Source organism: Anabrus simplex, chromosome 9, assembly GCF_040414725.1.
Source record: "Anabrus simplex isolate iqAnaSimp1 chromosome 9, ASM4041472v1, whole genome shotgun sequence".
Lineage (NCBI taxonomy): Eukaryota > Metazoa > Arthropoda > Insecta > Orthoptera > Tettigoniidae > Anabrus > Anabrus simplex.
The window spans coordinates 125,831,128-125,845,499 of record NC_090273.1 but is presented as its reverse complement, the minus strand read 5'-3'; the positions used below and the strand labels follow the sequence as shown (position 1 = coordinate 125,845,499).

General features: G+C 37.9%; 1 protein-coding gene across 1 annotated transcript in view; it reads left to right on the top strand.

Annotated features, from left to right (window-relative positions):
- Nucleotides 1-14,372, top strand: part of bsf (bicoid stability factor) — a 351,343-nt gene that overhangs the window by 145,165 nt on the left and 191,806 nt on the right. Inside the window, exon 8 of the mRNA XM_067153608.2 lies at nt 3,854-4,087. Coding sequence (XP_067009709.2) covers nt 3,854-4,087 — 234 coding nt within the window. The remainder of the gene's footprint in view (nt 1-3,853; nt 4,088-14,372) is intronic.

Below are 14,372 nucleotides of genomic sequence, written 5' to 3'. Positions count from 1 at the left end.
TAAACGTTTCCGGTTTAAGTGGTCCTGAAAATCCGGATACACCTTTAGAATGTTTGTCTGGAATACTACGAAAATTACTGCATAATTTACACTTCGCAATTCCTTCTTCATAGCACAGCCACGGTAGTCATTCAAGCTACAATTCTCATACTTTTCTGAATCAGTAATATTCAGCTTGCTTAACAATGAAGCCAAACCTTCAAAATCAGTGTAGGGTCTGTTATTTTTTTTCAATATGATAAGATGCCATAATAATAAGTTCGTGTGGCTATTTGTAGCCGATTGCAGCCCTTGTAAGGCAGACCCTCCGATGAGGGTGGGCGGCATCTGCCATGTGTAGGTAACTGCGTGTTATTGTGGTGGAGGATAGTGTTATGTGTGGTGTGTGAGTTGCAGGAATGTTGTGGACAGCACAAACACCCAGCCCCCGGGACGTTGGAATTAACCAATGAAGGTTAAAATCCCCGACCCGGCCGGGAATCAAACCCGGGACCCTCTGAACCGAAGGCCAGTACGCTGACCATTCAGCCAACGAGTCGGACATAAGATGCCATGAACAAAGCATTCATATGCTGTGACATACTAGCATTCATTTTCTTTACACACTTCGCTCAAAGTGCTGAAATTATTTCTGTTTGCCTGAAAATTGAAATTTCGACGTATTTTTATGTTTGACGTATTATTGTCTTGAACACTATAAATTTCACGCTGGTCATTGTCGTCCTGAACTCTACAGTCGGCACTTCCATCACGTGTTTTCTCACATTTTCTCCCTTCTGTATCACTTTGTGTTACATTTACGGGCCGTACTTACGAAGAAATCTGAAAGAGTACACTGTTTGTTACTCGCATCAGTCAATTTGTGCGGTTTTGTTCGTTTCAGTTTGCCGATTTTCTCAAGTATAGCATAGAAACATGAAATACACCAGCGTTAAATGGCTTCCGAGTTCGCGGGCTTCGATGTCTGATGCTACATTGCCAATTTTCCATAAACGCACAGGAATAAAAACAACCGTATTTATAAAGTGCAAACCGTTCAATACCAAGATGCTGTAATTAAATTAAAAGTATAAATATTGTTCGGTGAAAATACAAGAACTGATAAACACCTCATTCCGTATGTTATAAATTCAAAGAATGAATTCCACGGGAATTTACAGTATCAGTACCGATCAGCACTGCTTTGGCGGCAATAGTTGAGGAACGGCTAGTCACGGGAAGGATGGCGGTAATGTAGTGTTTGTGGAATTATTTAACGTAGTAGTTCTCTGCATTTCTCCACAACTCTGGTCTGATCTTTGTACTCGGCTACCGATGGCTGATCATCTGTAATAGAACTGGATGTGTCACGATATGTCCATATGAAAGGATACTTGTTTGACGGGTTACAACGATAGCTAGGCAGCTCCCGCGCAGAACTGAAACGTCCAGTTCCAAGGTACGAAGAGCAATTACAGAATTCAAAACGCCACCAAAAGCACAGAAAATGTTTATTGCACATATTTGAATATATGAGCTACAGAAAAAACGTGAAACACCACACGACTTGTTACTTTGTAAAGTGATGGGAGAGTACATATAAGGGAACTCCGGATTTCAAACAATAAATTTTCAAAACCGAATATGAAAATTCAGGCGCCAGGTAAAAATTTTCAGGCGTCATGGCGACTGGGCGCCCGGTATTTTTCGACCCCTGCTCGGAAGTGTAATTGAAGAAAATGGAGAAAACAGGATGGAAATCAATGAAAGAGTAAGGTGTGCGAATGGATTCTTTAAGGGTATGGGGGAATTGATATGGAACACGGATGTACCACCGAGATGTAAAGGTGTTATCTACAAGACTTATTTTGTGCCAATTCTGACTTATGGATCAGAAACGTGGGTGATGGAGAGGGATAAAAGTAGAATGCAAGCAGTGGAAATGAAGTTTCAAAGGTGTCGAGTAGGTTTAACAAGAGTGGACAGAATAAAAAATGAGAGAGTTCGGGAGATGGTAAATGAGGTACCCTTAAGGAAAAGATAGAAAAATCAAGGCTGCAGTGGTATGGACATGTTAAAGAGAATGAGAGAGGAAAGGATATCAAGAAAGATGTTAGAAATGGAGTTGAAGTGAAGGAGATATAAAGGAAGACCTAGATACAGATGGCTGAAAGGTGTAAAGAAGAGCATCGAGGCAAGAGGAGGGAACTGGACTAGAGAAGAGAAGTGGCGGATGGACAGAAAACGATGTAGAGGCTTATATTCCAAGCAGACCCAGCCTGTGGTTGGAAACTGCTCCAGATGATGATGATGATGATCAATAAAAGTTCCACCTTTACAGTACTCAAAAAGTTTATATTTAAAACAAAGTTAAAGGAACATGTTTTGTTCTTGGGGACATCTTCAGCCTTGCAAAGAACTCAAATTAAATGGTAAAGATAAAAGCATTTAAAAGAGGGGCCCAACATGTTCCTTTAACTTTGTTTTAAAGATTAAACTTTTTCAGTATTGTAAAGATGGAACATTTTATTGATAATATCATAAAACTGCTACTGGGGATTCGAGCATTGTGTTCTGCTGCTTCTTTCCCCACACTAGTGGAGTCATGCGTGCAAATTGTGTTTCGTATATGGAGGTGATCCAGTTTTAGAGCTGGATGCCTTCCTTTATGGAGGAATATGTTCACTGTTGCATGTTTCTCTGGTTGTGTGCATGAAAGAGGAGGTGTGTTCTGAGACAAACAAATACACAATCCCCAAGCTAGAGGAATTAACCAGATGGCTAAAATTGTCAGCATAACTGGGAAAAGAATCCAGGACATTCTGAATCAAAGGCTGCTTCACTAATCATTCAGCTAAGGAAACAGGCATTAGTTCAAGCAATCTGGTGAGAACAATTGCATCCAAGATACTATGATCTTTGTCATGCTAGTTGTGTCTGCAAATTGCTGATGGTGATTCATGCAAGGGTAGACATAAAATACAGATGGGGTATATTTAATGTACAATTGTTTAGAAACCATATCATACTATTTGATCAGTGTGGTCTGCAGCCACTTAAAAAGAGACTCCGATGAAAATAACAGGCCTGGCTTAGTCTGGTGCTATTTGAAGGTATCCAAATATATGTCTTGTGTTGGTAGATTTATAAGCATTTTAAAGAACTCTTGTGGGACAAAATTCCAGCACCACTGCATCTCTGAAAACTGTACAAGTAGTTAGTGGGAAGTCAAGACCAGTAACAGATAATGAAATTTGTCCAGTCTTTATTGTAGGGGGTCTTGCTCAATTTTTATGGTTATCAAAACATTTGAAGACTAAATAAAGCAGTTCAATGGAAAATGCTGTTTTGCACAAGGTGATCAATGGTAATAGAAAAATCAACTTATGTTATTTGTGAGTTTTATTTGTGATGGAGCGGAAGAAAAACTGAAATGGATTCTTCTCTGAATGACATCACTGCAGTCTTTGTTAGAAAGGCAAAAGAAGTGAAGAAGAGGACTTAACATAATGATCTTTGGCTATGAGGCATAACTCTGTGAGCAAAGATTGTGTGCATAAATAAAAATGAAAATTATTTTCTACCCGGCATCACAGCCAATGGGCTTTTTCTAAGTGCAGGCATTAAAACATACCCACAGTTGTTAGTTTCATATCACTTTTGAACTTGTAATATATTCATGTTGCATTGGTTTAAAGATCATAACGTTTTACCACTTCAAGTTTTCAAACTTTACCAGCCCAATATATTTTGTGACACACACACTATTACACCCTTATCTATATTAGAAATTCATTGCAAAACATAAATGGTGTAGAGGGAAAGGTAATGTGTACTCTATTTTATGATTAATTTATTTTCTTATGTGTTTAAGATTTGTTGGAGATCGTGAAAACCATGAACTTAGAGTTTGGTCTGTCTGTTGGGGGTGAGACTGTTCGTGATTATGTTGTGCCCCATTTGATTGATCCTGGACAACTGAATTCCACTTCCGCTGATGTTGTAATCAACCAGCTACGATCTGCTAATGTATCGCTAGCTTCAGCCAGTTCTGCTGTTGTATGTAACCTTCTGACACTCCACAAGCTGTCTGATGCTGCTCAAGTTGGTATGTATTAATAAACAAATCTAATAAATACTTTTTTGAGTGATAAACTTTGTGAACAATGGTAAATTCGTTTACTGTGCCACATTTGCATCTTTCATTTATATTGGACACAAGAACTGAACAGACTGTTGTATGGGAGAATTGGTATAAAATTTTGTTTATGACATCCTGTGCTATGGTCTTTTGGAATAAAATAAGTCTTGACTTAATCTTTAAAATACATTAGTCCAATACACACTTTGCCATTAAACTTGAGTAGGTATTATAAAAGCAGTAGTCAGAATTAGCCGGCAGTAGCTACTAAAGCACAGCAAGAATCTGCAAAGTTGGCTGTGCGGTTAGGGGCGTGCAGCTTTGAACTTGCATCCAGGAGGTAGTGGGTTTGAGCCCTACTGTCGGCAGCCCTGAAGATGGTTTTCTGTGGTTTCCCATTTTCACACCAAGCACATGCTTGGGGCTGTACCTTAATTAAGGCTACAGATGCTTCCTTCCCACTCCTAAGCCTTTCGTATCCCATCGTCGTCGTAAGACCTATCTGTTACATAAAATCAGCTTCATGGTCCGTATCGCACTTCAATAGATTCACAATGAAGTATTTATTTATTTTCCACCTAGTCGACACAATGATTGCCTAAGGCAATTTTTATTGGTCAAAAGTGGTACATGTTTCGTATATTATCAACATCTTCAGCCCTCTTGAATGGTTTCAACAATAACATGATTGATAAAATAATTAATAAATTTTCGGAGAAGCAACAATCTAAATTAGCAGTCGAACCTAGTAAAACTGAAAAATATATCAAGTTCACATATAATAATCCAAACATTCATGTAATAACAAATTTATTTAAAAGAAAAAATTTCAAAATTGCATTTTCCACCAATAACAACATGAAACATAGTATTTTCAACCATGATACAATAAATCTCTCGGAAAAAGATAAATTTTTTGATTCCGGTATATATAAACTCACATGCTTTGAATGTAAGAACACATACATAGGACAATCTGGCCGCAATTTTAAAGTTAGATATTTGGAACATGTGAATGCTGAAAAACATAGAAGATTCTCAGCAATGGGATCACACATGACTGCCACAGGTCATAAATTTACAAACATAGAACAAGACCTGACCATCATAAAAAAGTTAAAAAAGGGCAGCTTAATGAACACATATGAAGACCTGTACATTCATCTAGACCAACTTGTAAAGAAAAATGATAACCTTAATGAGGCTGTAGAATATAAGAATCCATTATATTATCAAATTCTAGTATATTTGAAAATGCTTGAGAAGGATCAAGAAAAAAGAATTGGAATTTCTCCACCTACAGATAGCCCTACAACTTGTTCCTCCTCAGTTGAAGCTATAGGTGACAGCAAGGAAGTTCTTGACACACCTATATCCCCCGCTCCTCCTCCTCCTCCTCAGGTGCAAGAACAAGGAAGAACGCATCATCAGTATTACACCCGGCGCAAAACTGTGAAAGAATGACAGGAGTTACTGTTCCAAAGGAAAGCAGGCTTAATAAGATTTGACAACTAGGAATTAGTTATATTTTCATCTACATTAATAATAAGAGCCGCACTGTGATATCAGGATTTCTTCATTTCGATAATTACTTATAAAATGTATAATTTTTAATTTATAAATTGATCTTTTTTCATGGATTATTAAGAAAAGAATATTTATTAGGACAATTTCTCTATGGAATATTGTACAAGTGTTTCCTTGACGACTGCTTTCTATTGTAGAAATAATTTATATATTTTCTCTTGAGTTATTTGTTTGTTTTAATCTTGTCAATCTTATGTTAATTTCAAGGACACTTCCTCTAAAGCATTACTTTGTCAATTTTATATTTTTCATCTAAACTGTGTTATGTGGCTGAAGATGTTGATAATATACGAAACATGTACCACTTTTGACCAATAAAAATTGCCTTAGGCAATCATTGTATCGACTAGGTGGAAAATAAATAAATACTTCATTGTAGACCTATCTGTGTCGGCGTGACGTAAAACAACATGTAAAAAAAAAAAAAAAAAAAAATCTGCAAGACCGTTGTCCAAGGTTAGTTAATATCACCAGGATTCTTTAGTGTCTTTGCTGATGCAATCCTAAATGAGGCCTTGAGAAGAACAACTGTAGGTCTAAAGATAGCTGATCGAGTTGTGCACACACTGAAATTGGCAGATCAAGCGGTTCTAACAGGTAGCCTTAGTACTCTCAATAAGATGAGGCTATGCAAAGTGTCTGAAAAAATACAGTATAAGGATCTACACAGCAAAGATAAAATGGATATAGTTTAGTATATCGAGGAAATATTTTAAAAATTTCCATTCAAGGAGGGATTTTGGAACAAGCATATGTTTTTAAATACCTGGATAGCTGGTTAGTCAACAAGATGTCCTGGTGCAACTGGGTATAATGTTCAATAGTAGTGGGCTCATTGGTCTCTTTGCAACACACTGTTTGCCCCATCTGCTACAGTACTGCAACTCTGTTGTCAAATTTTGTTAAATTGCATACCAGGTTGTTTTCTATCAGTTAGGCTAGTGGCCGCATTTTGTGAAATATTTTTAAAATTTTTATTTATTAGCATTTCCTTATTTATTATGTCGATTGCTTTCTTGTAGTCAAGACCGTAAAATTTTGCTCTGGGTTTCATTACTGTGTGTTCTATTTCTTTCAGTAGGCATTCTAAAGTCTGAATTTCTCTCTTTAGAGAATCTAAATTGACATTCTAGTATCATTTTATCAGCTTCTTTTTCATGTGTGTGTGATACCGTGTAATCTCGAATACCACCGATTAAGACCCGCCCCTTATTTTGAAAGGAAATTAAAAAAAAAAAAAGTGAAGTCAAATTATTTACAGTCTTTACTAACACACATCAAATGATTAGAAAATACAAATAAAAGTAAACAAACATTTCCAGAACGATATCCAACGAGTTCATTATTATTATTATTATTATTATTATTATTATTATTATTATTATTAAAGCGTCTTTATTGTGGCGAAGTTAGGGCTCCCGGCCCTTTCTTACACTTAACCACTTCATGTATATACAATGTATATTTTACATAAAATTTAAACATATGAAATCTTTACAACCTAAAGTATAACTAAAGCAACTAAAGTATCACTGACTAAACTAAGGTGAGTAAAGTATAACTAAATTATATACAGGAACACATTGCAATAAACAACCATATTCACTCTCATTCATGCATCCCATTCACACTCAAGAAAGACTGGAAGTGCTTAAAAGATGACGCTGGCAAAGGATTTTAAATTTTGTCTTAGATTTAGCTTCCCTGATGTCATTGGGGAGTTCATTCCACCAGCTCGTGGCGGTGATAGTGAAGGATCTGTTGTAGGTTGCGGTTCGATGCACAGGAATTTCTAGCGTACAGCCTGACCGGGTATTGAACAGGTGCAGGGAACTAAGGTAGCGAAATCTGGTGGATAGGTAAGGTGTTTTCAGAAAGCACTTGATACACCAAAGTAGTTGCGTGGAATCTACGTCTGTCATTCAGTCGTAACCAAGATAATTGTGTATAGAATGGGGATACATGGGCGTATGGTTGTATGTCGAATGCATACCTGATGCATGCATTTTGGGCACGTTGCAGTCTCATGCTTTGCTCATTATTGATATCAATAAAAACTGTATCACAGTATTCGAGAATTGGAAACAAGAGTGATTGAATGAGCTTTATTTTCAAGGACCGAGGAAATATATTTTTAAACCGCTTCAGAGGATGCAGGCTTTGATATACCTTTTGGCACACTTTCATCACATGTTGCGACCAGTTCAATGTTTCGCTTATAGCCACACCAAGATTCATAACTGTTTCACAAAATGGAATAATGGTATTGTTTAGTGCTACAGGAGGAATTTCGTATTGTTTTAAGACGTGTAACTTTTTTGAAGTACCAATGATTATTGCTTGCGTTTTAAGAGGATTAATTTTGAGATTGTTACTCAATGCAAAATTACTTATGAGACTTAAATCAGCATTAACTTTTTCTACAGTACTCTGAATTTTATCAGTTCTTTAGTGGTAGTAGATCTGCAGATCATCAGCATAAAGATGATACTTGCAATGTGTAATCGATTTGGCAACATCGTGTAAGTAAATTGCAAACAGCAATGGTCCAAGTACAGACCCTTGGGGGACACCGAGGGGTTTGTTAAGCCACTCAGATCTGCTGTTATTTACTTTGACACACTGACGGCGATTTTTGAGGTACGAACTGAAAAAGTTTATTGCCGTCTTGCTGAAATTTAATGAATCCAATTTTGAAAGTAGCAATTGAGGAACAACAGTATCAAAAGCACTAGAAAAATCAAGTAGAACCAGTACAGTCACTTGTCGAGTGTCCATTGCCTGTCGGATATCATCAGTTACTTTCAGTAGGGCAGTCGTTGTGCTGTGTCCTTTCTTGAAACCAGATTGGTAAGGGTCAAGCAGTGAGAAGTTAGTCAAGTAAGTGAGGACTTGTTCGTGTACCAAGCGTTCTAGTACTTTGGAAAGGGGTGGGAGAATTGATATAGGGCGATAATCTGATGGTAAACTAGGAGAATTCTTCTTAGGAATAGGAATGACGATACCGTGCTTCCACACAGTTGGGAATACTCCCTGTACAAGGCAATGATTAAATATATGCGTCAGAATAGGTAATATGGCACCAATAATATTTTTTATGAAAGATAATGGTATGTCGTCATTACCCGGAGCATCAGACTTGAGGGAGTAAATTACATGCTTCACATCGTTCGCCCCAACTTTTTTGAAAGTGAATTTTACTTGATTTACTCGGGAATGAGCATTTATGGCGTTAATATCATCATCAGTTAGGTCATCAACTGGTTGATGATGATTATTATTATTATTATTATCATTATTAGGATAGTTAGCATCATAGTCATTATTGTCAGTAATATCATTATTAGTGTATGCTGCTTTCATAAAATGAGAATTTAGATCATCAAGTGGTATACTGGGTGTCTGCATGGTCAGGCTGCGACCTATACCCATCTGATGCAAATGTCTCCATATTAGTGCTGAATTTCGTCTGTTTGTTATCTCTTGAATATATTTATACTTGCTGTTACGAATTAATTTCTTAACTTGATTTCGGAGAATACGGTAATTTTCAAAATCACTAGTGCTTTCAGTTCGCCTAAATCGCCTATACCAAGCATCACGATTTGCCATGACCGACTTAATTTCATTTGTTAGCCAAGGAGACGAAGGGTGAGAAACTCGAATTTGCTTCTTCGGAGCGTGTTTGTCATACAGTCCTAATATTAAAGAGTTCAGTCTGTCAACCTTATCATCAATGTCATTAGTCAGTAGAATGTCATTCCACGGCAATTGATATGCTTCATTTCGTATTATCTCAGTATTAAAATGCTTGAAGTCTCTTCGCATTATGTACCTGGTTTTGTACTTTGGTGCCTTGAGAGAGTAACATAGGTATATGAGATCGTGGGTCGAAATACCTGGTACAGCAACCTGTCCATGTTTTACCACTTTCTGCGGATTGTTTGTAATAATAAGGTCAATCAGTGTGTGAGACGTGTGGTTTATTCTGTGAACATGGTTAGTCGCGTCTAGTGTCAGTATATTGTAATCCATGCCATGGAATACGTTTTGTAAGTATATTGATTCGTTACTTGTAACTAGGAGATTAGTATTGAAGTCACCAAGAATGATTATGTTTTCGTACAGCGGAGTTAACTTCGATAATGCCACTTCTAGGTCAGATATATGTCGTATGTCCGGCGCCTTGTATACCACTCTGATCAGTAGTTTTTGATTATTAACCAAGAGTTCAACAAACATGAATTCAGGTCGAAATGGAGTCTTAGATCTGAGGTCATAATTATTTTACTTTTTAAGTCGCTACGGCATTATATAGCGCAACCGCCCCCTACACGATTTAAGCGATCTAGGCGATGTAACGTCATGTTATTCAGCTTTACGAGATCAGATTTGAGTGACTGCTGTAACCATGTCTCTGTTACACAAATACAATGCAAGTTACTGTTACTAAAAAGAGCCTGTATTTCGTCAAAGTGACAAAGAAGCGATTGTGCATTGATATGACAACACTGAAAATATTGTTGGTGGGGAGCTAACATTTCCTTAAGAATGTCTCCTGCCACAGCTGGTGAAGGGGAAGGTAAGGGTGAAGGCGGACGACAATGAAGAGGGATAGGGTCACATCATCATCATCGGTACCAACTTTGGAACTTTCATCACCATCACCATCCCACAAAATGTTATCATCGCTGCCATCCATAGCATTAGAAATGCTACATTTCCTGAAGCTCTTCCGTATGAGGTCTCCAGGGATACGATTCCATGCCGTCAAAACTGTACACTCAGTCCACGAAAAGCTCTACGATCACCACTACATGTTAATAGCACATTTTTCTTCTTTCTCCGATCGTGAATACACGACTCGTCAATATCGTATTTCCTACCAGCAGCACGATTTCCAATAATTTCAGCTTCCTGAACTACTTTCAGTTTCTCACTCACAGTAAAAGATGGCAAACGCTTTGTGGAATTCATGTTGATACTCCGAGAATGTGCGTGAGACTGACGCCAAGTGCGGAAGTAGCGTATACTGAGAGCGGAGAGAGCATTGTTGCCAAGCTGCGCCAGCGGTGATAAATTTCCCAAAATTTTAAATAAGACCCGCACCCAATTTTGGAAGCGATATTTTCAAAAAAACAGTGTGGTTGGTATTCAAGATTATACGGTATTTTAAATATGTTGTTTTTAAAGGCTACTCCGTACGTCTGTTAGACCATCCATATATGTATTGAGCTTTCTGTGTGTTCAGTGTGTATCTGATCTGGCCCGGGTCCGGGTGCTTTCTTATTCTTCATTCTTCTTATTGTGTCATTCATTTTCTTTTGTGTTGTAGGTCTTTACCTTTCACTTAGAAACAAATTTATCTCTCTCTTCCAAAACCTGGATCACCATTTATTGTGATTGACAATTTGGCTTATCTCTTTTGCAGTTGATATCCCTTGTACCTCTAATATTCTCTTCTTTTGATAAGTGTTGAAAATAAGATTTTCAGTAATATCTTCTGTGGAGTCTGCGTGTATAGGCAGAGTAATTCGATTTCTGATGTTTTTTTCAGTCACCATGTATTCTTTCGTGGTAAGTTCCTTTATCTTCCCTTGTGTAGCTCTGAAGAAGCATGATCTGCCTCTTCTGGTCTTCCTTTTGTACGCTTTCCTTAACCCAAGACCCGCAGACTGTCTGTCTGACAGACGGAGAGACTGTTTCTCAATTGCTATAGTCTGTCTGACAGTCAGCCGGGAAAATTGTTGTAGTTCGTATAAATCTCGAAAGATGGCAGGAGTAGTTTGTTTAGCTGTTAGTTAGAAGGTTTATCTTTCTTTTAAATGTATTTGTGAATCACCAATAGCATTTATTTGGAAGGCAGACACTATTTTATACAGTATGTACACTTCAAGGTATTGTCAGGAAAGCAACATGGCACTTGTTTAAGTTGACGATAATGAAATTGAAAGACTTATTTGATGATGCATATAGTGATGGTGATTATTGTGTGGAGGATAATGTGAAGAGTTCGTCGGATGATGAAATTCAAAATGAAAGTGTGAGTGAAGCGGGTACATTATCACAGGGTTTCCCAAAGTCCAGTCGCTCGTATGTTGGTGAGCTCCTAGGTTCTACAACAGGTATTCAGGCAACTGGTAATTTAAGTATTGGGGATGTTAGTGTGAATTGGTGTGATATTGTACCTCCAGAAATTAATTTTCCCAAAAAAAGTGTCCCATTTACCATTCGCCACCCGGGACCGAGAAATATACCACCCCGTAATGAAGCCCCAATCTTGTACGTAGGTGGTTTGAAAAGTTCTCGGAATGTACTAGAATTAAGTATCTTACCTCGGTGGAACTGCTTTTATTTTTCAACATAGTCTCCCTGTAGACTAATGCATTTGGTCCAGCAATGTTCCAATGCCTTGATCCCATTTCGAAAATGAGATTCCTCCAGGCCTGCAAAATACCTCTCCAATTCAGCTGTCATTTCATCCTTTGTAGAAAATCTCCGTCCACCGAGGAAAATTTTCAGCTTGGGGAATAGATGAAAGTCTGATGGTGGCAAATCAGGTGAATAAGGTGGATGTGGCAACAATTCGTACCCCAGTTCATGAAGTTTTGCCATGGCAATAACACTTGTGTGCGGCAGAGCATTGTCCTGATGAAAGATGACCTTTTTCCTTGCCAAACCAGGCCTTGTTTCATGTATCTTTTCCTGAAGCTGGTCTAGGAGGTTTGCATACTATTGCCCCATAATTGTTTGGCCAGTAGGAAGATAATCTATCAGCAGAATGCCTTTTGCATCCCAGAAAACTGAGGCCATAACCTTCCGGCCGAACGCACTGCCTTTGCTTTCTTTGGTGGTGGTGAATCAGCATGTTTCCACTGCTTTGACTGCTGTTTTGTCTCTGGGGTATAGTAATGGACCCAAGTTTCATCTGTAGTCACAAACCGGCGCAAAAAATCTTGTTGGTTGCACTGAAAACGGGCCAGACTTTGTTCAGACATTTCCAATCTGGTGCGTTTATTGTCCAATGTCAAGAGCCGCAGCACCCATGTTGCGGATAATTTTTTCATACCCAATTCTTCGGTTAAAATATAATATACCCGTTCAGAAGACATCCCTACAGCTTCAGCAATCTTCTGCACTTTCAGTCGACGATCCTCCATGACCATTTTATGCACTTTTGGCCTTCCACTACGCGGATCATCATCCAAGCTCTCCCGACCAAATTTAAACTCGCTGGTCCACTTGGCAACAGTTGAAAATGAAGGAGCAGAGTCCCCCAGTGTGTTCTGAAAGTCAGCATGAATTTCCCTTGCTTTCATACCTTTCTTTACAAAGAATTTAATCACTGCTCAAATCTCAGTTTTTTCCATTGTCACAAATCACAACGTGGGAACAACAACAAAGAGTCGTCACTACCCCACTCCTGCGGCTAGAGCACTGACGCGCCATGTGTTCACTCACAAAGGATGTGCGATTATTGCGGGGGAACTTCGTTGCTCTAGCACTGACATCTAGCGGTGATTCCGAGAACTTTTCAAACCGTCCTCGTACTTTTCTGTTTTCTTATACTTGGGTTCTGGAAAGGAACTAATGCCCTAAAGTAAATGTATGGATCTCAAACACAAGCTTATACTGCACAAATTACATAATTATAATGTTTTCAGTCACAGCACTAAATCATTTCAGCCACTTTTAGGCCAGGATTGTTTTTTTTTAAATTGTTTATATTTGTTTAAATATTTTTCACAATATTACCCTTTATTATTAATTTAATCGTTTTGTTTCTTGCGTCACTGTTGAGTTTTATTTTTGTACTTTAAAATTATATGCAATACACAAGAAACTCGTTTATCCAGATTAAGTGGGACCGGAACTGATCCGGATTATCGAAAATTTGGATAATCCGGAAAAAACTAAATAACAAATACAGTACACGTTATATAATCTATTAACATAAGTTGTACAGTAATACCTTTTTTCAGTTATACAAAAAAATATAACTCTTTTTGTACATTTACGACTGTTTTATGCATTAAAATAATTGTGTGAGTTTTTTCTGTTCTAGATTTGTATAGTGTTTGCACGCAGCACGATCACTAAGATGTTTTACTAACAGTTCTGCCGGTGTGATTTCAGTCAAGGATTCTAAATAGGCCATCAGTTTGTCTAGCTACATTGTTGCCTCTCCATGAGCCATTGTTTCTTCTGATGGAACACCGGTTTCATTTACGAATTCACCATCAGTGAATTAATAGTGCGTTGCATTCAGAAGAGCGTGGGTTCGAATCCCACCTCAGCTGTCCCGGACGGAACGGTACCTTTGATAGACCGTGGCCAAATTACTTCCAATTCCTGTCCTTAACTGTCCTTGGTGGAAAAGACATTCAAGAAGAGTCGACGTCTTAAAAGAAATACTGTAGTGTAGGCCTACGAGTAAAAATAAATTTTTGTTATTTTCGATCTGGATAAACCGGAGATCCGGATTAATGAGGGCCGGATAAACAAGGTACTTGTGTACATGTATATTATGATTTCTTTGTGGCTCTCAAAAAAATTTAATGTGTCTGTAAACCAGTAATTGTACCCTCAGTATTTGAAATAAAATCCTTCAGCAGAACTAGGGTTAAGGGTTGATTCTGTAGAAATCGGGCAGTTTTAAGGAGAT